Source organism: Moschus berezovskii, chromosome 3, assembly GCF_049115385.1.
Source record: "Moschus berezovskii isolate FMDL1 chromosome 3, NW_MosBer_1.0, whole genome shotgun sequence".
Taxonomy (NCBI): Eukaryota; Metazoa; Chordata; class Mammalia; order Artiodactyla; family Moschidae; genus Moschus; species Moschus berezovskii.
In genome coordinates, this window is record NC_142462.1 from 14281886 (window position 1) to 14305889 (window position 24004).

The following is a 24004-nucleotide window of genomic DNA, read 5'->3' on the forward strand; positions in this document are numbered from 1 at the left end:
TTCAATATCTATTATTAGATGCCTAAAAAGTTTCAGAGAATGTTTTGTACAATCCATTTAAAAATTAAAATAGTATATATATTTGTGTATATGGATAGATTTTTATTTATAAACATAAATGTGTGGAAAGAGACATACCAAGCCATTAACCATTGTTGTATCATTAGAAGTGAAAAATGGGGAGCAGGAGAAAATATTATTAATATATATTTTATGCCACTTTATTGTTTAGCTTCGTAAAACATGTATGCTTTCATTTAAAAAATTTGATAAAGATTCAGTTCAGTTCAGTTCAGTTCAGTCGCTCAGTCGTGTCCGACTCTCCGCGACCCCATGAATCACAGCACGCCAGGCCTCCCTGTCCATCACCAACTCCCGGAGTTCACTCAAACTCATGTCCACAGATTGCTCAATGGTAAATGTAAATATACACTATAGGACATTGGTGGTTTGGCTTTGCATATGTGTAAATACTATATCGTATAAGCAAGGAGATCCAGCACTACTGTGTTTAGGCAGGGATACATTCATATACCTATGGCTGATTTTGTTGATACATGCTGGAAACCAACACAATATTGTAAAGCAATTATCCTCCAATTTAAATAAATACATTTTAAAACTAGGACTAGATGACCTCATATTCTAGAGAATATACAAACATTCCAAGTCCTGCACAACAACAAGAATAAGGGGAGTCCTTGAAGTAGAAGAAAAGGACCCCAGGCAAAAATGTGGAAACGCAGGAAGAAATGAAGAACCCAGGAATGAACTAACACAGGTGGACTTGGAAGGCATTATGCTAAGTGAAATAAGACGGAGAAAGACAAATGCTGTATCACTTATATGTGGGGTCTAAAAAGTACAACAAACTAGTGAATATAACCCAAAAGAAGCAGACAGATGGATGCAGAGAACAGATCGGTGTTTCCCAGTGGGCTGGGGGTAGAGGAGCAATGCAGAGGTGGGGGAGTGGAGCCACAAACTGCTGGGTGTAAGACAGGCTCAAGAACGTATCATACAAACGGGGAGTAGAGCCAATAGTTTGTAATAACTGTAAGTGCAAAGTAACCTTAAACATTTTAATTAAAAAGAAACATTTTAAAATGTTTAAAAAAAAAAAAAGAGATGTCTTCATTGAGAAAACAGCAGATTTCACTGGACTGATGTGGCAGTATTCTATAAATCTACCTACAGTTTGCAGGTTTGGAATTTGCATTTCTTTTTTCAACCCAGTTAAAACTTATTCTAAGAAAGAATTACTAAGAAGCCAGGTTATGAAACAAATCGCTCTAGACAAAAGAATACAATGTTTCGTTGCTTAAAGTGTTAAACTCTTCTTGTTTTACTCTTTATAACTGTTTAATCTGAGGTGAAGACCTAGTTTGTCTAGCATAACTATGGCTAAATCCAACAGTAACTTTTTTAAAGTTTTTTTTTTAACATACTGTCAATATGGACATTTGAAATAAAGACTGTTTATCATTTTTCTTTTTTATTTCAGAGCGCTTTACCCTGTACAGCTCTAAAAACCTTAGACAAGCATGGAATAAGTAAGTTTTTAATGCAGATTATACTTTCTCTTTATCTCTCTTAATTTTTAAAACTCTCCTGATAAGTTTATCATGACATTCTTTCATTTGTTCACCCAATTATCTATTCATCCATTTGTTTAGCCATTAGACAGTTATTTAGTCCTATTTGCCAGCCCCCATGTTTCACCTGAGCCAATACTCTTCTGTAAGCTTGGATTCCCAGAGTGAGGTTGTATTTATTGCTTTAGAGTTGTTAATCCTGAAATTCACTGTGGTTTCTCTTCTTCTAACTAGATTCCAAGAAATGTTTTAGCATCTTTGGATGCTAAAATAAGTACAGTATATCCACTGACTTTCTGATCTGATTAATGTTGGTGACAGCCTTTGAGCTAGATGAAACTGATCTTTCAGATGTTTTCAGTTTACCTATTTATTTTTTCCCTGAGCCTTAATGGGAAGCTAAGTACATGTATCAGTTGGAGTCTATGTACACTGTTGATTTAATTTCTATTCTGTCATCAGACCTTGTTGAAATTGTTTTATTGATTGGATTCAAAATTTGATGACATCTGATGATCTGAGTGTCTCAAGTTATTCAGGTGTTGTTGTTTGTTTTTTTTTTTTTTTCTTTTTTATTGCAAGCCAGACTGCTAGTAAATCTTTGAAAGTTAGGAAGCAGAGTAATTGAGTCACTCCCATTTGATTGTGAGCATCACATCTCAAGAATTATGTTGGGGTAAAAGGTAACTGGTTCTGCTTTGATTAAGTTAACTATTATTTGTCATAACAAAATTTTGTCTACAGGGAATTTAGTATTATTGTCTCCCTTTTTACTGTTTTGACATGTTTAATTTTATATGTCATCAATTATGGAAAAAATAGAAACTTTTTATAATAAAAATGCCTTTAATCAATGCTGTCAGTAGATAACATCAGACAGCTTATTATGAGGAACTCATGAAATGAATACATTAAATTCTTCAGTGGGTTCTTTGAAAGATTTGGCAGTTTATTTTGATTAAATTCATACTTAGAAGAACACACCAGTATAATTATTTTTGCCTAACGCAGGACTTCACCTTTCCCATTTGAAGGGTCAGTTCTTAATATCTAAACAGAATCTCCCCTGGGAAGTCCCCTGGGAAGCACACCCTCAGCGGGGTGGGAACATTTTGTGTGTGTTCTTCACCCTTTTAACCTCCTCCACCCTAACTTCACTGATCAGTGGTCTAACGTATTTTAATTAAGTGCTTTCATGTGCCAGGTACTATCTTCAGTATACAGTTCCCGTTTTAATTAAATCATCAAACACATTTCTGGTAATTGCTCACAAGTTTTGACCAACCTGGTAACCACTTTATGAAACAATTCTTGATAAAGCAATTGACTCTCTTAACTCCATCTGAAGTAACAGAAAAACTGGCCAATCTATACAGAGTAGCGTTTGTGGAAAGCAGCCTTCAGTTTAGCTAACACTCCGTCTCCTTCCTTCAGAGGGGCAGAGCTGAAATGACTTACAAATCGCCCAGGAAAGTAAATGGCAGTTTTTATCCAGGTAGAGTAGCTAAGAGAGGGCAGAGCAGGAAGAGAGCAAGATTTGCTTGATGCGTTTGTTCCGTCATCCCCGGTGTCACGCCGTGGCTGGAACAACTCAGCAGCATTTCTTCCAGTGACAGTGTCCAGAACCAAAGCAGGAAGCAAGCAGACAGCAGTCAAGGAACTTTCTTCCCATCCTGCTCGTATCAAGGAGGAATATCCTTAAGATGCCCAAAGAGATCTGCCCCTTTGTCTCTCTCATGGGGTGGACCGTATACCCTCCCTTGGCTGGGCATTGGTAAAAAGGGAGGGCTGGACCACTTTGTCCCCTGGCCCTGCCATCTTGTTGCCTATAAAGCAGGGTTTTGTTAGTAGGGAAGAAACAGGAATGGCAGTCCATGATAGCTGCCCCCATGATTCCAAAATACTGTCTATTGTAGTAAACTAAAGTACATCTAGGTAGACTTTTCTTTAATGCTCAATTACCTTTTCTTCTTCTAAATATGCCGGTTTTAATATTTTAGTGCATATTCATTCAGACTTCAAAATTGTATATGTTACATTTGAGGATATAAGCATGCTGTTTTGTCACGTGCTTCATCTCAAAAATAAGTACAGTTCTTCTATGTCAAAAGGAAAAAAAGACAGGGAGGGGGAAGGGAGGGCAGTTGACGATGCCGCGTGATGTTAGGTCTTCTGTCCTCATTTATACCTGACCCACTCCAGTCTCTCAGTTTTGCAACTTGTATTCAGCACCTACCATCTGGATGCCCAGATGGATGGCCTTTTTTCGTTCAACCATTCCTAGTGACTAGTGGAACGCCTCTCAGAGAAGAAACTTTTGTCCATTTACATCACTCTGTCTCAGGAGAAACTAGGTTGTCTTGTGTCTTTCAAAAGGAAAAAAATCAATGGAAGTAGTATTCAAGCTTTGCATTGCTTTGCTTCATTCTGACCACCTAAGACCTGATGCTTTCCTTTCTCTGAGAGGTGCTGTTCACGCCCCAGTTCTTGTTGTCCAGTCGCTGAGATGGGTCTGACTTTGCAACCCCGTGGACTGCAGCAAGCTGGGCTCCTCTGTCCTCCACTATTCCCAGAGTTTGCCCAAACTCATGTCCTTTGAGTCAGTGATGCTATCTAATTATTTCATCCTCTGCTGCCCCCTTCTTCTTTGGCCTTCAGTCTTTCCCGTATAAGGATTTTTTCCAATGAGTCAGCTCTTTGAGTCAGGTGGCTGCAGAATTGGAGCTCCAGCTTCAGCATCAGGTCACAATGAAAGTGATAAGCGTCACTGACACAGTTAGGCTGGCTAATGCTCTGGTAGTGCTGCTGTAGAAATTTTGAAAACTGTACATTGTGCTCAATCTCAAATTTTTTCTTAAAAGATGCCAGATTCAGTAAATATGATTTTACTTTTGAGGGCAAATAAGAATTCCTCAGAATATGATTTTTCACATGTCACTTGAGAAATATTTCTTATTTGCTTTTTCTGTGAGCATAGGATTTATATTTTTTCTACTAAAAACAAGTTCTACAAAACTAAAGGAAAAATGCATTTTGATGTAAAGTCGTTTAAATCATTTGATAGAATTGCAGTGAATATCATTCTTTATTTCTACAGTCACATATGCCTTTTTTTTTCTGAAATTCTAGGGAGGTTCTTTATTTTTTTTTTCTATATTCCATATATATGTGTTAATATACTGTATTGGTGTTTTAGTTTCTGGCTTACTTCGCTTTGTATAATAGGCTCCAGTTTCGTCCACCTCATTAGAACTAATTCAAATGTATTCTTTTTAATCGCTGAGTAGTACTCCATTGTGTAAATGTACCACAGCTTTCTTATCCATTCGTCTGTGGATGGACATCTAGGTTGCTTCCATGTCCTGACTATTATAAACAGTGCTGCGATGAACATTGGGGTACATGTGTCTCTTTCAATTCTGGTTTCCTCCGTGTGTATGCCCAGGAGTGCAATTGCTGGATCATATGGCAGTTCTATTTCCAGTTTTTTGAGGAATCTCCACACTGTTCTCCATAGTGGCTGTACTAGTTTGCATTCCCACCAACAGTGTAAGAGGGTTCCCTTTTCTCCACACCCTCTCCAGCATTTATTGCTTGTAGACTTTTGGATAGCAGCCATTCTGACTGGCGTGAAATGATACCTCATTGTGGTTTTAATTTGCATTTCTCTAATTATGAGAAGGCCATATATGCCTTTTAAAGAACCTAGGAGAAGGAAATGGCAACCCACTCCAGTGTTCTTGCCTGGAGAATCCCAGGGATGGTGGAGCCTGGTGGGCTGACGTCTATGGGGTCACACAGAGTCGGACACGACTGAAGTGACTTAGCAGCAGCAGCAGCAGAATTAATTCATAGTCATTTAATAGAGTCCCACCCTTAGATTACTTTAAAAGCATTTTAGAGGAAATATTAAAATTGAGCTTTTGCAGTAATGTTTTAAAATTATAGGCATGATATATTTAGAACCATGCTATTTTCAAATCCCCACAAATCTGTTGTTGTTGTTGTTGTTGTTGTTGCCGCCTTCAGGGTTTATTTCACAAAACACCAAGTAATAAATTCATCACTAAAAATATTACAAAAATATTATTTTCTGGTATCCATCATGTACTGAGCCCTTAAAGTGACACTGTAGCCTCCAACCAATTTGAACCCCATGCGATTTACAGAGAAGTAAGAATTCTGAGATATGAATTATATTATTGATCCTTCCTCCAAAATGGACTTGTGACTTTGTAACCATCATTGACATTTCAACATTTCTGTCCTAAGAACGGAGTCTGGATTCAGAAGAATGGCGTTTAAGGATAATTAGGCAAATGCTGGCTTCCTCCCTTGCTGCTAACTAATTTGCTCATCGACAGCACAATTACAAAACCAAAGCAGTTGCTAAATAGGTTCAAAATAAAGTGGACTAATTGCAAGGACTGGTTTGAATTCAATTTAGACAGGTTAATAGGAGATGGGCAGGTTAATAGACAAGTGTAAGCCACTGTTCAGAATTAAGAAACAGTCTTTAGGAATATGTATTAACACAGCTGTTGAAGCTAGTGGGTATGTCAGCCTGCCTGAGAGAGTAAGGATTTCTTGTGAAATGAAGCCTTACGTCTCTTTGAACAGCTGTAACAAGTGACCCAGTTTATTTTGGGACCAAGTCTGCCCTAGGTAACTCCCATGCAATTCCCTGCTGACTTCATTTATACCAGTGACCATGGGCATAGTTTTATCCTTTGAAAGATTTTTTTAGTATTCTGGTGATACAATGCAGTGATCGGAGAAAAATATCAAAAGATTCAGCATATATCTAAACTGAAAAGGATAATATAAAGAAGTCTTAATTATAGGATCAAGAATAATAAATACATATTAATATAGAAAAGAAGGTCCTTTTATTCCTTCCTACTGGAACTTTATGATCCATGTGGGTTCTCTCTTGCTGGAAGGGGATTTTGGACTAAAGGGAGACAAATCTTAATTTTATAAATACATGTTCTGTTTTTCAATGGCCTTCAAAACATTCCATTTTATTTCCTTGGAGTTATAAAGACTCCCCCTATTTTTCTTCCAGATCTCTCTATTTATAGTTGTCTGACATTGGCATGCATGTGCAATCAACCAAGAATTCCACCCACTTAAAAGATCTTTTATTATTTTGGCTGGAGAAGAAGCCTTAGTATATATTATCCAGCAAAGTTAAGGGTAGGATTCCAGGAATGCATGTGCTTGTTTTGGAACTTTTTAGCAGCTGAATAATTTTGGAGGTTTGAAAGTAGCAAAAAGAGAACTAAGGATAAACCACCAAGTCAGATTTGGAAAACAAATTTCATGGCTGATAAAGCAAAGCGTGTCCACAGACACTGAACAGGTGTTAGCCAGCCTTTTTCTACTCCCTCCACACCATGCTTTAGTTCTGCTCATAAGCCTTCTAGTTAGTAAGTCCAGCTAGATTTCCCTAAGAATTCAAAAAAGACAACACTTTAGATGTGCAATAAATTCAGGGACATTGCAATGAGGATACCCTTACAGCAATGCAAAAACAGAGACAAGAACATTTACCTGCGTGTGTTGTCACATACCAGGAGAGTCGCAAACCCTCATTTAGGAGCTTTAGAAGTGTTTTCTTGCTTGGCATTCTTGAACTTTCCTTGAATGTTTTATCTAATTTGATGAGTAACTTCCAAAACATATTTTCAAAGTGGAAATGGCTTCGTGGAAAGTTGTGCTCCATGTTCATAAAGCACAATGTATTTAAAATAATATTTAAAAGAGTAACATAAATCTCACTCTGTATATTTATATTGGTGGTTCTCTATTGTATTTTTCTTATCATACGTTATTGCATTCCATTAAGATATAATTAGGTGACTTATCAATAAACAAAAGCCCTGTTTTCTACTCTGCCTTATTGTTCAAAGTTGACCCAAAGTTTTCTAAAGTAATAATGTATTGCAAAGGAAGTTCAAGCTTTCAGTTTCTCTACAGTTGCTTAGAAATTTTAGAGGAAGGTAGGAGCAGTTGTTCACACAGAGTCGGACACAACTGAAGTGACGCAGCAGCAGCAGCAGCAGGAGCAGTTGTTGACACTAGGAGGAGCAGTTGAGTTGAGCCAGATCTTTGAATCATCTTTCTCCAGTTTCACTTTTTTTTTTTTCCTCATTGTTGATCATTTTTGTTATAATTCTATTTACTTCAGAACAACAGTTTTAATATATTTAGTGCCCGGAGATTTCTTCTCACCATATTTTCAAAGAAATCGTTCTTCACATCATCCATCAGCTTTTTAGAGATAGGTTTATTAAGGTGGAATGCACTAAAGCAGACAGTAAAGCAGACATTTTGGAATTCCTTTCTCTTCACTCAGAGGATGAACTGAGCTGCAGTTGTCGACTGCCCAGCTCAGGGAATTTGAGTCCAGCATAGGAGGCTACAAGGGATGTAGTTCCTCACCACACCCTTAAAAATGTGATTTTTAACACTTGGACAGTCAAATCCAAGCAGGTCTCTTGTCCTGACCTTGGACACCCACACATGGTATTGTTCAGAAGCCCCTGGTCTCACCTGCCTGCTTACCAAAAAATCACACTTCCGAGCAGTTTCTGGGGTGACTTATTTTCAGAAGAATGAATTGTTAGTTCAGTTACTGAAAGCGTTATGGAAGTGTGATGTTTATCTGATCTATTAACCCCCTTGCCACTGAACAGAGAGCAATTCTTCTAGAAAACTAAAGAGTAGATTCTTGAAGGGGAAAAAGGAGGAGGTCCTCAAGTAGGAGATGCCTTCCAGGCTCTGGTGGGAGTCAAAGAAGACAGCTTAAAAGTCTGTCCAAAGATGCATGTTGGAGGCAGGTACCAGGCGGATGAAGAGAAGGCTGTCTAAGCAAAAGCTGGCAAATCTGTCAAAGGCCTAGCCCTGATCACTGATAGTAGCTACAGCATAAAGTGATAACATGTGAGATGCACCTGGTAAAAACCTGACATCCACTCACTAATCCATGGTCCTGACTGTTGCTGCTGCTGCTAAGTCACTTTAGTCATGTCCAACTCTGTGCAACCCCATGGACTACAGCGTACCAGGCTCCGCCGTCCCTGGGATTTTCCAGGCAAGAGTACTGAAGTGGGTTGCCATTGCCTTCTCCAAGTCCTGACTGTGATGGGTAATAAACCATCAGACAGCCCTTTACAATATATAATTGGCTCTCACCTATGTTGTCCCATCTTCATATGCTTATAACAATATTGGAAAGTAGTCAGGGTTATCATCTTCACTTGATAGCTTGAAATAAAAAGCATGCTGAGGACAGCTGATCCATGCTATCGAGAGTTACAACTTAGATGGTATGCCCCAGAGTGAATCTTAGGATATATTATCATTTTGAAAAGCTGATATTCAAGGAGGGTTGTCAATGCCTGATTTTTTTGTTGTTGCTCTCACTATAACTCTGGGTCAGGAGATCTCTCCTGGGGCCTGGTGTCATTCATTCCTGGTCTAGGTTTTCAGCAGTGGGAGAGTGGGGATGGAGTACAGACCTGATTTCCTCTCTCCTAGGGAACAGTGTCTGCAGCAGGCTGAACACCCACACCATCAACAAAGGTCTCTCCTGCGACTGCTGGGTAATGTGCCGTTGGCATGAAGGCGGGTTGGTGAGAAGCCAAGGGCTGGGTATGAAGGGCCTGCCAGCCACCCACTCAGACCCTGCTAGTGGGATTTATCGCCCATTCCACACAACTCCCACTGCCCCAGGAAACTATCTTCTGCCATTTCGTGTCATTGCCAGATTTCATGTCCATGTCTTTCTTTGTGTAGCAAAGAATTCACTGACATTGATAACCCCTGGTGACAGCCGAGGGCAGACCCCATGCTGTCTGCTACCTTTTAGAACAGGTTTTTTGTTTCCCTTCTGATAGGCAGAAACCATCCATCTTCCCTCTTACTAATAGGCAGTACGTGCCCGGCTTGGGGGTTGGCAATAGCCATTGTTTTTCATCCTTTTCAGATTATGTGTTTGACTGTTCATTCAAAAGTGCACACTTCTGGTGCAGCTAAAACCTTCTTTCTCCCATCAGCTTATTAAGGGATAAAACCCAACCACACTTCTGAAACAGCAGAGAGTTTCCAAGAGCAGCGGGGCTGCTCGTTTCCCTGAAAGGACGATAGAATTAGGCTTTCTTGAACTGTTCCCCAAAACAGACCCTTGCAGTGTTAACTGAGGAGGTTGTCTGTTTCCCCACAATATCCAATGCTGTATTTGTGTTCTGTGGCTGCTGGAGCAAAGTACCACACATTTATTGATGTAAGACACCACAAATGTATTGTCTTCTCTTGGGCAGGAGCCTGGATGGGCTCAGCTTGTTTCTTTGATCTGGATCTGACAAGGCCAAAAGCAAGGTGTTGGTAGCTGGTCCCTGTCTCAAGGCTCTTGGGGAGAGTCTGCTTCCAGGCTTATTCAGATAGTTTGCAGAATTTAGTTCCTTATGGTTGTTGGACTGAGGTCCCATTTCCTTTCTGGTTGTCAGTTGGGGACCTCGCCCAGCTCCTGAAGGCCATGTATATTCCTTGTCACCATGCCACCTCCTTCTTTAAACCAGCATCCGTGCAAAAGGTCTCCTCATACTTCAGATCTCTCTCTCTCTCTTGCCCTTCTGTCCCATCTATTCTGCCTCCAGGAAGAGAAAGGTCCCTACTTCTAAATTGTATAATCCAGCTTAACCTTTCTATTTTAAGACCTTAATTGCACCTTCAGGATGGGTCCCTTTTGCTTGAAAAGTAACACATTCACAAGCTTCAGGGATGGATGGGTGAGAGGACATCATTGGGCCATTCTGCTTTTCATGAGTTATACCGGGGTTTCCTATTCAGTGATGAGTTGTACTGGGGTTTCCTATTCAGTGATGAGTTGTACCGGGGTTTCCTATTCAGTGATGAGTTGTACCGGGGTTTCCTATTCAGTGATGAGTTGCAGGGTAAGGCAGAGCAGAGAGCGCAAACCCAGCCGTCATCCGGTCAGACACTGCCTGTTTTGCCCAATCTTTGGCTAATCAGGTGACAAGCATAGGCCCCTGACCCTAATGGTTCCATATTGCCTGGTTCACATTAGCTCTGCTCAAAATTATGTACAAGGAAAAAGCCTGTTTCCATCCTAGCAAAGAGAATAAAAAGAGATTATTCTCAGGAAAGCTCATCGTCTCTAAGAAAGTAAAAATTTGGCCTGACATTTCTTTCCCCTGTAGGTCAGTGCTGTCCTACAGAACCTTCTCCATTGATGAAAATCTGTAATCTGAACTGCCCAGGGCAATAGCCATTAGCCCACCTTGGCTACTGAGTACTTGAAATGTGGCTTAGGAAATGAATCTTAAATCTCATTAAATTTGATTACCGTAAGTGCCCTACATACACTGTTCCATTCTGAGAGCATGCTCATAAGTCCAATTTGTTTGTAAGTCCAACAAAGTCAGCCTAAGTACCCAAGTAACACAGTGGGCTATAAGAGTACATTCTGTAACTGGTTTATAATACTTTTCACAGAAATAATACGTGAAAGACAAATGCAAAACTTAAAGAGAGCATTTTTAATCTTGCAGTATATAGTACCTTGAAAAGTTCAATAGTACAGCCCAGCAGCTGGCGTACAGGGCACATTCATGTCTTTGAGTCTTTGCAGTGTGAAGGTACGAGTGTAGGAGACTTAAATTGTAATTTAAATGTAAATAGCCAGCACTGGTAGCTACCAAACTGGGCAGCACAGCTGTGGCTCAGCATGTAAACTATCCATTTATTTTAGGTGCCCACCAGTGTAATCCAAGTGTGGGTGTCTGATGCTTGGAAATTCTATGCTCAAAAGTCCTTGCATTTTACACTCAAGTGCCTGAGGATCTTGCTTGATGTGTTTGCTTCTCACCTCTGTCTTTTGTTTGTAAAAACTCTGGGCCTCCCTAGTGACTCAGATGGAAAAGAATCTGCCTGCAGTGCAGGAGACCTAGGTCCAATCCCTGGGTCGGGAAGATTCCCTGGAGAAGGGAATGGCAACCCACTCCAGTATTCTTGCCTGGAGAGCTCCGTGGACAGATGATCCTGGCGGGCTACAGCCCATGGGGTCAGAGAGTCAGATATGACTGAGTGGCTAACACTGAGAAGATAATCGCTCTGGAGGACCCAGTAAGCGTGGTAAATCTGCAGAGGGAATGGTGGAAGCATCAGGGATCGCCCACCAGACTTGCCACCCCTACCGCTCCTTCCAGGGGCCGTGCTGTTCCTCCCTGAGAGCTCTGCCTACTTCAGGGGTCTGCGTCCCTGTCTCCTTCTCCTGTTCTCTCCGCTCTTTTCTGTTGGGAACTGCTAGGGGTTAGACACACCGCTCTCTACCCTCTGTGAACTCCCTGAAGAAGTCACTTCTTTGCTGTTTTCCCGGCCTCCTTGAACTCCCTCAACTCTGATCAGAAAATGCAGAAAGGCTCAGCTTCCCCTTATCCACATATGAGATGCTATTGAGAGGAGCTCCACCTACTAAATAAGCCTCTCATGGGCCCCTGTGGGGACATATGTTAATTCTTTAGCTTCAGAACATTGTAAATTGCCGCATCTGAAGTAAGTCAGAAAGAGATAAATATCATATTCTAATGCATGTATATGGAATCCAGAAAAATGGTTCTGAAGAATTTACTAACAGGGCAGCAGTGGAGAAACAGATATAGAGAACAGACTTACGCACGTGGGGAGAGGGGAGGAGAGGGTGAGAGGTATGGAGAGAGTGACATGGAAGCTCACATCACCACATGTAAAATAGACAGCCAACGGGAATGTGCTGTGTGGCTCAGCAAACTCAAACAGGGGCTCTGTATCAACCTGGAGGGGTGGGATGGGGAGGCAGATGGGAGGGAGGTTCAAAAGGGAGGGGATATATGTGTACCCGTGGCTGATTCTTGTTGAGGTTTGACAGAAAACAGCAAAATTCTGTAAAGCAATTATCCTTCAATAAAAAAATAAAGATGAATTTAAAAGCCTAAAAAAACCTTTTTCTATTAAACTGGAAAGTTACATTGATGCATTTTCAAAATGTTAAATCAGTTTTTACTTTTTGGAATAAAACTGCCTTGGTGTTGAAAGAAGAAAATGCAACATTTTTAAGCATGGACAGAAATGTGGAAAATTTTATTGCTCTTCATTTATTAAAAATTGCTGGCTTTGAGATCCCTTTCCTCAGCACTTATTTTTTTCATTTTCCTTTCGATTAGGCAAGTATTTGTGAATTGAGTGAGTCGTCAGCCTCTAAATTAATGTGAGAGTACGTTTCACTGGAAAAGATGACTTGAACAACAGTGTCATCTCTTGTATCCACTGTCACCCACTTCACACTTGACCTTGGCTGATTTTCATGAAAATTAGGATTGGACAAGGGACCCAATCATTTGTGAGAACAAGGGGCCCCCCTCATCCTTTGGGGAGACTTTCTATAAAGCTGGGGCTCAACTTTCCCTCATTGTGAAGAGACAGTTAATAGACTGTCCATGTTGACAAGTGCATCTGGTATCTGCTCGGCAGCCAGTGGTCCTACTGATCTGTAAAAATACAGTCAATAAATATTGTTGATACAAATCAAGAAAGAACAGAAAAGAGGGAAGATACCCGTGAAAGCTCATTATTGGTGCAAACGGCCAGAAAACACTTGAAAGCCACATAAGCTTTGGTATGACAGGAGCCAAGTTCCAATCTGAGATCTACTTCTGAACCATTTAATATTCAGGAAGCTCACTGGCCAGTCTGAGCCTCAGATTTTCAGTCCTTAAGACCCTTGGCAGGGTTACATTCCACCCCTTCCCCACTTCTGCTTTTCAACATTCCCTGCCCTCTTCTGCCAGTCCGACGGTTTCATTCATTTCAAGATAAGTAATTGTCCTTGAAAATGAGTACCACTGCTATAAAGGGCCCTCAGATATCTGGAATATTCCTTCTGCCTTTCTAGAACCATGTGCTGAATTTCTTGGACACCAGATAATTTTTAACAAATACTTCTTATGTAGAAACAAGAGTCCTCTTCCCCAACAGTTCCTTCCTAAGAGGGATATGTTAGTAAATAGCGTTGTACATAATTCATGGAAAACTGTGATTTACCCTAAGTCTTGAAACTCATCTTATTAGACAGTTTTCCTAATTAAAGTGAAAGAAGCCCCACAGATAATCACTGTTATCAAGTTCAAAGCATCTTTTAGACCTCTTCCGTACATGTACATGAACTCTGTACATAAGCTGGTGGGTAAGCGTAAACCAGTTACATAGAACATGGGTATCCAAACCCTTGACCTAAGGGTTTCATTTGTGAGACTCAAAGTAATTATTCTTATTGACTGCAGCTCCTAAATGGGGAAGACTTATGTTTAGAAACGCAGAGAATAAAGGCTGGGAGCATAACTTTAGTTTGGTTCACCTGTCATCACTGACAATCAAATGGGTAGGGGACACCAAAGGAAACTGCCTTTTTCTTTCAGACAGTGAGCCAAGTCCATACCCCAAGGCACAAGTCCCATGCTACTTTGTTGTATCTGTCATGGGAGTGACTTTAACAATAAATTTTATTTTGTCTTTGACAAAAACAATAAAGATACGTGAAAAAGCCTTAAACATACATATATACAATCTGCAGGTCAATTACTTTTTGTCTTATCTGAAAGAGAATTTTTAAATCATTTCTACATTTTGGAAGTATCAGAAAAATCCAGTGGTGATTTAAAATGAAAGTCTCAGAATGAGAGACATGTATGTGTGTGGTTGTTGTTACTTACCCTGACTATAAATGAGATATATATGAATAGAAATATTAACACAAAGGGATCGATATGCTGGCCCTCACTGCATTATTAGCCAGCATATCTTTGTCTATCTGTATGTGGATTCTCTGCTGGGCCTCAGCTGAATTTAATCCCTCAAGACTTGATATACAAACATAGTGCCAAATAGAGAACGTCCCTTAAATTATTCAAATCTCCCCATAAGTGATTTCCCACTCTTCCTGCAATGGAAAACATTTGATCATAAATTCAATTAAATCAGCCATCATCTTTGTGATGTTTGTCCAGCTAAATCCTTTAGTGAATAAACCAATAAACATACCAGCTTGTGTGTGTGTGTGTGTGTGTGTGTGTTTATTTATGGCATGATCGTTGGGGAAGAATTGATTTGAAGTCAGGACGAAGAGTAGTTCTCATTTCTTAGGCCAGATTTTGACCACTTTACTGCAGCCAAGGTTTAAAGGATTAAATTCTTAGCAGGGATAAAATCACGTGCACTCCTTAAACTTATTGGCTTTTATTCCCCATCTCGGGGCCTTGTTTTAATATATTAAGTTTCATATAGAAACTAGATATACTTTGGAGATGTTAATTAAAGCAGTCATACCACATCAGTCATTTTTCTCCCTCTTACTTCACACTCTGTCCTCCCTAGTTGAAACAAAGGAAACATGACTGTTGACATGCTTTTAAATTTCTCCAGGAAAATGCCACTATAGGACTACAGTGCTATGTATGATTTCTCATATTTATGTCAGCTGAAGAGGTAAGATTTATTGTTGCTGTTGTTCAATTGCCCAGTCATATCCAACTCTCTGACCCCTTCATGTCCATTACATCAGTGATCTCACCCTCTGATGCCCTCTTCTCCTTCTGCCCTTAATCTTTGCCAGAATCAGGGGCTTTTACAATGAGTTTTCCATTCGAGTCAGACGGCCAAAATACTGGAGCTTCAGCTTCAGCATGAAGCTCTAAGGTTTGTTCGAGGTTTATAAATGTTGATTGCTTCTCATCTTTATCCTAAAGCCTTTTGGACAGAAGATGTAATCAACCACCTCCCTTCTTTTTCACTATATCTTACTGCTGATCCTATTAATTTGGATATAACTGACCTTTATTTATGCATTATCTTTGAAAAAATTGGAAGTGAAAGTGTTAATTGTTTGGTCTTGTCTATCTCTTTGTGACCCCATGGACTGACCAGGCTCCTCGGTCCATGGGATTCTCCAGGCATGAATACTGGAGTGGGTTGCCATGCCCTCCTCCAGGGAAATCTTCCCAACCCAGGGATCGAACCCAGATCACCTGCTTTGCCTGCGCAGTCTTTACTTTCTGAGCCACCAGGGAAGCCAGTGTATTCTCTTCACGTATGTGTGTATTCTTGTGGCCTCTAGGGGGCAGCATGGTCTGGGAGGTAAAAAAAGGTTAGAAGCCAGCTACTTATCTCCATACAATATGCGAGAAAAGCAACTGATTTTTGTTTTTCTACCTTTAGCAAAACAGGTGAAATATCTCAAATAGAGAAGTCAGTGTTTCCCCGTGGTTTGATTGGCTGCACCTGTCCGGCACTTTGGGCATCTACTTGGATGGCCAACATTTTTTTTTTTAATGCTTATTTATTTGGTTGTATCTTAGTTAGACCACAGGGCTTCCCTCATAGCTCAGCTGGTAAAGAATCCACCTGCAATGCAGGAGACCCTAGTTCGATTCCCGGGTCGGGAAGATCCGCTGGCGATCAGATAGGCTACCCACTTCAGTGTTCTGGCCATGGGGTCGCAGAGTCGGACACGACTGAGCGACGTTCACTTCACCTCGCTAGGTAGACCACACAGGGTCTTCCGTGCGTGACGCAGGGTCTTTTGTGGCGGTGCCTGGACTCTGGCTGTGGCGCACTCGGGCTTCGTTGCCCCATGGTGTGTGGGATCTTAGTTCCCTGATCAGGGATCAAACCCGCATCCTTTGCGTTGCAGGGCAGATTCTTAACAACCGGACCCCCAGGGAAGTCCCAGGATGGCCAACATTTTTTATGTATTGGCTCAGCTACCTTGGAGGCTACTTAAATTAGACCAGGTTCCATGCCTTTGTCTCCAAATGGAACTAAATATATATTATTTTTATAAAGATGAAGACAAATGGGATTTTTCCATTTACCTCTCATTTCTGGTCACCCTTGACTGAAGGTTAAAATTGTACGCAGAGCTCTAATCTTATCCAGTGGTCAAATCAGGCTTTACTGTCTTTTCTTAGAATTCAGCTACCTCACATCCCTTACTTCTAAGTTGCCATGCTGAAAGAATTCTGCTGTCTCTTCTTCCCAAGGAAGTGAAAAATGTTTCCACGGGGACATCTTCCATCCATCATGATTTTAGGCTTCTTCTCTTACCAGCCACCACATCTTTGGCGAAATCCCTCACCTAGCCCTGTTCTCTGTATCTATATTCACTGATTTTCTCAATCCAGGTTCTACTCTTCATCTAAAGAATAAAATCCTCTTGGTATTTAAACGACATAATTATTTTTTAAATTATTATTTTAGAAATTTCTAGAAGCTGCAGCAGATATTGGAAAGATCTTGTTGGACACGACTGACGTGACTTAGCAGCAGCAGCAGCAGAAATGTTTTATATCTATACTGTCTGATATGGTACCTACTAGCCATATTGAGACATTAACTTAAAATGTGGTTATTTGCAATGGAGGCACTAAATTTTGGTCTTGTTTCATTTTAATTAATTTAAATAGGCATCATTATCTTATTTAATTTTAATTACCTTTAATTTGATAGTCATCTGTGACTTGTGGCTACCAAATTGAATGATGCAGAACAAAGCGTAAATTCTGATCAGTTTCTAACCAGTATCTCACCAGAATATATTGTGAGGGGATTAGATTTTGCTGCTGAAAGGCTCCTGTCCAGGCTTTTATTCTCTTGCTTCTTTCTTTCTCATATAGCTGTAGGCTTAAATCCAAATCCTCTGACTCTGCCCCAGGATTTTCTCTCTCTGAGAACATCTGAGAAATTTTCAGTTTTCAAATTCTTCGATTTTGTTGAATATTGAACATATCTCTCCTGGGTATCCAGAATGGATTTCAAAGCATGGCGTTTGGACAGCCCTGATTCAGGGGTCACTGGCCATTTCACCACCTCAGCTCTGTCACCTCTAGATCTGGTTTTTCCTTAGAAATAAAAGTTGGGAATGTGTTAAAATGTGCCTAAAAGCTTCATAGGCTTGGCGCAAGTTAACATACTTCCTGAATTGGAATGCCCCCCACCATTATATATGGGGCTCTCCTGGTGGCTCAGACAGTAAAGAAACTGCCTGCAATACAGGAGACACAGGTTCAATCCCTAGGTCAGGAAGATCCCCTGGAGAATGGAATGGCAACACACTCCATTATTCTTGCCTGGAGAATTCCATGGACAGAGGAGCCTGGCAGGCTACAGTCCATGGGTTGCAAAGAGTTGGACACAACTGAGCGACTAACATTTTCACTTTCTTTCATATATATATATATATATATATATATATGCAACAGTTCTCTACACTGACTACCAAGAAAGCCTATGTTTGTTCCATCCACTCTAAAGTGACCTCAATATTCTTTTAAAATTTTCTTACTAGTTCCCAAGTAATCATTTTTAAATGCTTCCATATGTTTACACATGATCTGTAAGTGCATGTCTCGGTGTTTTGCAATATGCTGATACTGTTGATTTTAAGTCACAGAAGAGATTTTTTGGGTTTTTTTTTTTATTGGTTTGTGTCATGGCTCTGACTTCTGCCTCATGTTGGACACATGACCCTTTCTTCATATATCTGGCAGTTCTAAATACCTGGACCCCAGATGATAATCAATGTGTAGTTTTCAAAATTCTCTCCATTTATCGTTGTCTTATTTCAGCTGTAAAGATAGAAGTAGCGCTCAAGAAAATAAACAGCTCAGCAATTATGCCAGTTTGGGGGGGAACTCTAAGCCCAAGTGGGTATGGAATAGCATCTTTCCATTATAAATCATTTTCTATAAAGAGGTGAATATAGCATTAAAGGCAAGAAGAAAGAAATGTGCAGGCCAAAGGCTGTGCTCACTCCCAATAAAGACAGCCTCAGCCTATTCTGTGCTTACCATCAACCCACACTTCATAACACTCGTGCCCCCAGATCCACAACGTCCTCACACTGTGGGAGAGCCGGAACCACATTGTTCTTTAAGAGACTGGCCTCTTGGAAAAGCCAAGGCACCCCACACCACAGGGCACGAGGGAACGAAATAGGAAAGGATCATGAGTTTCTTGTCGACACCTTGTTAGTAACAGGCTTTGTGTTTTTAATTGGAGTATACTTGCTTTAGAGTGTTGTGTTAGTTCCTGCTGTACAATAATTCGAATCAGCTATACGTATACATATATCCCTTCCCTCCTGAGCCTCCCTCCTACTCCCATCCCCCGCATCTGGGTCATCCCGGGGCACCGCGCTGAGCTCCCTGTGTTATACAGCAGCTTCCCACTAGCTATTTATTTTACACGTGTGTGTGTTAGTTGCTTAGTTGTGTCTGACTCTGCAACCGCACAAACTGTAGCCCACCAGGCTTCTCTGTCCATGGAATTCTCTAGGCAAGAATACTTGAGTGGATTGCCATTCCCTTCTCCAGAGGGTTTTCCCGACCCAGGGATCGAACCCTGGTCTCCTGCATTGCAGGCAGATTCTTTACCATTTGAGCTACAGGGAAGTCCTTATTTTACACATGCTAGTGTATTTATGTCAGCTGTGGGCTTTAAGACTGGGCTCCCATGCACAAAGCCAGTTCCTTGCCATTTTAAGATGGGTTGACCTCCTGTTAATGGACATGGGAGTTATCTGCAGGGAAATCATTGGGCTGAAGTCTCTCTAATGTAGTAAGTACTTCTGTGCTGAGAACAGCCATTTGCAAACTCGAGAAGCTCTTGTAGTCTATTTGATAACAGTGATGTAATCGTGTGCAGATTCATACAGGTATAGAGACCAAAAATGAAAGGTCAAAGGCAAGGGCTTAGAGCTAGGAGAAGAATGTAAGGGACCAGTTCTTAACTCCTCTGCAGTTGGAATGAACCCTGCAGGTTCATTGCTAAAAATCACTCTCTAAATTGCACATTCTAACGTAAGGGAAAACGCTGTGTTTTTATGAAAATATATAAAATAATCTTTCTAAAAGTTAAAAAAAATCTCTCCTCTGATGGTTCTTGTATTTATAACATACATCATATCGTGGAGTAGGATAAATTATTTTCCAGGCCTTGAACCACAAAACGAAAACAAACACGGCAAGAAATGTTTTCTCCAGACTAAATTCAGCATCAGTCCTGGACATGTAAGTAGTTAACAGTAATCCCTCTGCAAACACGCGGAGCAGTTACTCAGTATTTCAGTGCACGTCAGCTTGATGTGCTGCAGCTCTGAAGCCCCTGAAGGTTCACATGTGGGAACTCTGTTTGGGGGCCATTTAAACAGGAGGGTTGGGAAGAGAAAAGGAGGACTAAAGATGGCAGGGTAGAAGGAAGGCTTTTGCTTTGTGGTCTTGATGAATCTGAACTTGAGGTCAGCACCCTGGGTCCCGGTGTATGTATGTATGTATGTGGTAGTCGCTCAGGGGTGCCCGGCTCTTTGGGACACCATGGACTGCGGCTCTCCAGGCTCCTCTGTCCATGGGTTCTCCAGGCAAGAATACTGGAGTGGGCTGTCATCCCCTTCTCCAGGGGATCTTCCCAACACAGGGACTGAACCTGGGTCTTCCGCGTTGCAGGCAGATTCTTTATCGTCTGAGCCACCAGAGAAGCCCAGGGCCTGGTAGTTAGAAGGAAATCAAGACATGTAAGACAGGACTTCCTTGTGGTCCAGTGGTTACGAATCTACCTGCCAATGCAGGACACATGGGTTCAATCACTGCTCCAGGAAGATTCTACCTGCCAAGGGGCAACTACGCCCGTGAGCCACAACTAGCCCCCGAGAGCCCATGCTCAGCCACAAGAGCAGCCACGGCAACGAGAAGCCCTTCTTCAACCACAGTGCTGGTATAGAGAGACGGACCCGTTTATTTACTGCTGGTGGCACTGGAGCCTGGCAAACATTGTAGAAAACGTTATGGAAACATGTTAAAAGCTGTAAACATATTCGTTTATGGCACATTCAAGCAGTATGGCTTAGCACCGTCTCAGCGTTCTGGATACTTGGGAATGCACAGGTGAGGATCTTGTTTTCATAGAGTTTGCCTTCTAGAGTATCTTGGACGATAGATAAGGAATAAAATGAACCAAGTCATCTCAGGGAGTGATGCGTACATGAAGACAAAAAACATGGCAGTATGATTTTTTTTTTTAAAGAAATATCCCTGGAAAGTTGTAAGCCATATGAAAGCTGAAATTTTGACTCTTTTTTTTATATGTCCTTTGTACCTATGACAGAGCCCATCACATAGTAGGCACTCAAGAAATATGTGTTTAAGAATGAAGGTGGTAAGAGTGTAGTCAGTGTGAGGAGAGTGAAGGAGACTGAAGGGATTAGAGACTGAAGGCAGAGGCCAGGTAGGGAAAGATCTTGTAGGCTACAGCTGAGAGTGAGTGAATGTTAGCCACTCAGTCAGGTCCTACTCTTTGCGACCCCATGGACTGTAACCCGACAGGCTCCCCTGTCCATGGAATTCGCCTGGCAAAGATACTGGAGTGTGTTGTGATTTCCTTCTCCACCGCTGAGATGTGACATCCAATAGGAAGCCTGGGGAGTCAAGTTGATGACCTAGTAATCTGACTTTTTGAGGGGCTCCAAAATCACAGCAGATGTTGACTGCATCCGTGAAATTAAAAGACGCATACTCCTTGGAAGGAAACTTATGACCAACCTAGACAGCATATTAAAAAGCAGACACATTATTTTGCCAACAAAGGTCCATCTAGTCAAGGCTAGATGGGTAGTAGTTATGTATGTATTGAGAGTTGGATTATAAAGAAAGCTGAGCACAGAAGAATTGATGCTTTTGAACTGTGGTGTTGGAGAGGACTCTTGAGACTCCCTTGGACTGCAAGGAGATCCAACCAGTCCATCCTAAAGGAGATCAGTCCTGGGTGTTCATTGGAAGGACTGATGTTCAAGCTGAAACTCCAATACTTTGGCCACCTGATGTGAAAAGCTGACTCATTTGAAAAGCCCCTGATGCTGGGAAAGATTGAGGGCAGGAGGAGAAGGGGACGACAGAGGATGAGATGGTTGAATGGCATCACCAACTCAATGGACATGAGTTTGGGTGGACTCCGGGAGATGGTGATGGACAGGGAGTCCTGGAGTGCTGTGGTCCATAAGATCGCAAAGAGTCAGACAGGACTGAGCAACTGAACTGAACTGAATCTGACTCTTCAGTGCTTCTCCCAAGAAAATAAATGACGGAGTAAAAACCTAGTTGCCCAAAGAATCTCATTACTATGCTGTACTTAAAAATTTTTTAAAGTACAGACTTAACCAAGATTAATGGAATGAGGAAATATTTAATATATCATGACTCATGAACCCAATGGAATATTTTTTAATATTTTTTAGACTTTTTTGGGGGCTGCTTTGGATCTTAGTTGCGACATGTAGGACCTTTCATCACAGTGCGTGGACTCTCTAGTTGTGGCTCGTGGCTTCAGAGAATAAGGGCTCAGTAGTTGAGGTGTGTGGGCTTTGTTGCTCTGTGCAATGTTGAATCTTACATCGACAACCAGGGATAGAATCCAGATCCCCTGCTTTGCAGGGTGGCTTCTTAACCACTGGACCACTGGGGAGGTCCCAACCCAGTAGAATGTTACATAACAATGTTCAGTTGTGTCTGACTCTTTGCGACCCCATGAATCACAGCACGCCAGGCCATCCTGTCCATCACCAACTCCCAGAGTTCATGCAAACTCATGTCCATCGAGTCGGTGATGCCATCCAGCCATCTCATTCTCTGTCGTCCCCTTCTCCTCCTGCCCCCAATCCCTCCCAGAATCAGAGTCTTTTCCAGTGAGTCAACTCTTCCCATGAGGTGGCCAAAGTATTGGAATTTTAGCTTCAAATCAATCCTTCCAATGAACACCCAGGACTGATCTCCTTTAGAATGGACTGGTTGATTCTCCTTGCAGTCAAAGGGACTCTCAAGAGTCTTCTCCAGCACCACAGTTCAAAAGCATCATTTCTTTGGCGATCAGCTTTCTTCACAGTCCAACTCTCACATTCATACATGACCACTGGAAAAACCATAGCTTTGACAAGATGGACCTTTGCTGGCAAAGTAATGTCTCTGCTTTTTAATATGCTATCTAGATTGGTCATAACTTTCCTTCCAAGGAGTAAGTGTCTTTTAATTTCATGGCTGCAGTCAGCATCCACAGTGATTTTGGAGCCCCCAAAAATAAAGTCTGACACTGTTTCCCCATCTATTTCCCATGAAATGATGGGACCAGATGCCATGATCTTTGTTTTCTGAATGTTGAGCTTTAAGCCAACTTTTTCACTCTCCTCTTTCACTTTCATCAAGAGGCTTTTGAGTTCCTCTTCACTTTCTGCCATAAGGGTGGTGTCATCTGTATATCTGAGGTTATTGATATTTCTCCTGGCAATCTTGATTCCAGCTTGTGCTTCTTCCAGCCCAGCGTTCCTAATGATGTACTATGCATATAAGTTAAATAAGCAGGGTGACAATATACAGCCTTGACATACTCATTTTCCTATTTGGAATCAGTCTGTTGTTCCATGTCCAGTTCTAACTGTTGCTTCCTGACCTGCATACAGGTTTCTCAAGAGGCAGGTCAGGTGGTCTGGGATTCCCATCTCTTGAAGAATTTTCCACAGCTTACTGTGATCCACACAGTCGAAGGCTTTGGCATAGTCAATAAAGCAGAAATAAATGTTTTTCTGGAACTCTCTTGCTTTCTCCATAATCCAGCAGATGTTGGCAATTTGATCTCTGGTTCCTCTGCCTTTTCTAAACTAGCTTGAACATCTGGAAGTTCACGGTTCATGTATTGCTGAAGCCTGGCTTGGAGAATTTTGAGCATGACTTTATGAGCGTGTGAGATGAGTGCAATTGTTAGGTAGTTTGAGCATTCTTTGGCATTGCCTTTCTTTGGGATTGGAATGAAAACTGACCTTTTCTAGTCCTGTGGCCACTGCTGTGTTTTCCAAATTTGCTGACATATTGACTGCAGCACTTTCACAGCATCATCTTTCAGGATTTGAAATAGCTCAACTGGAATTCCATCACCTCCACTAGCTTGGTTCCTACTGATGCTTTCTAAGGCCCACTTGACTTCACATTCCAAGATGTCTGGCTCTAGGTGAGGGATCACACCATCGTGATTATCTGGGTCATGATGATCTCTTTTGTACAGTTCTTCTGTGTATTCTTGCCACCTCTTCTTGATATCTTCTGCTTCTGTTAGGTCCGTGCCATTTCTGTCCTTTATCGAGCCCATCTTTGCATGAAATGTTCCCTTGGTATCTCTAATTTTCTTGAAGAGATCTCTTGTCTTTCCTATTCTGTTGCTTTCCTTTATTTTTTTGCATTGATCGCTGAGGAAGGCTTTCTCATCTCTCCTTGATATTCTTTGAAACTCTGCATTCAGGTGCTTGTATCTTTCCTTTT

The 24004-nt window shown here is 41.3% G+C and overlaps 1 protein-coding gene across 7 annotated transcripts in view; it reads left to right on the forward strand.

Moving 5' to 3' along the window:
- Positions 1 to 24004, forward strand: part of CDK14 (cyclin dependent kinase 14) — a 683048-nt gene that overhangs the window by 525511 nt on the left and 133533 nt on the right. For all 7 annotated transcript variants that reach the window (XM_088833154.1, XM_055420391.2, XM_055420393.2 and 4 more), the window contains one exon: positions 1505 to 1553. In XM_088833154.1, coding sequence (XP_088689280.1) covers positions 1505 to 1553 — 49 coding nt within the window. The remainder of the gene's footprint in view (positions 1 to 1504; positions 1554 to 24004) is intronic.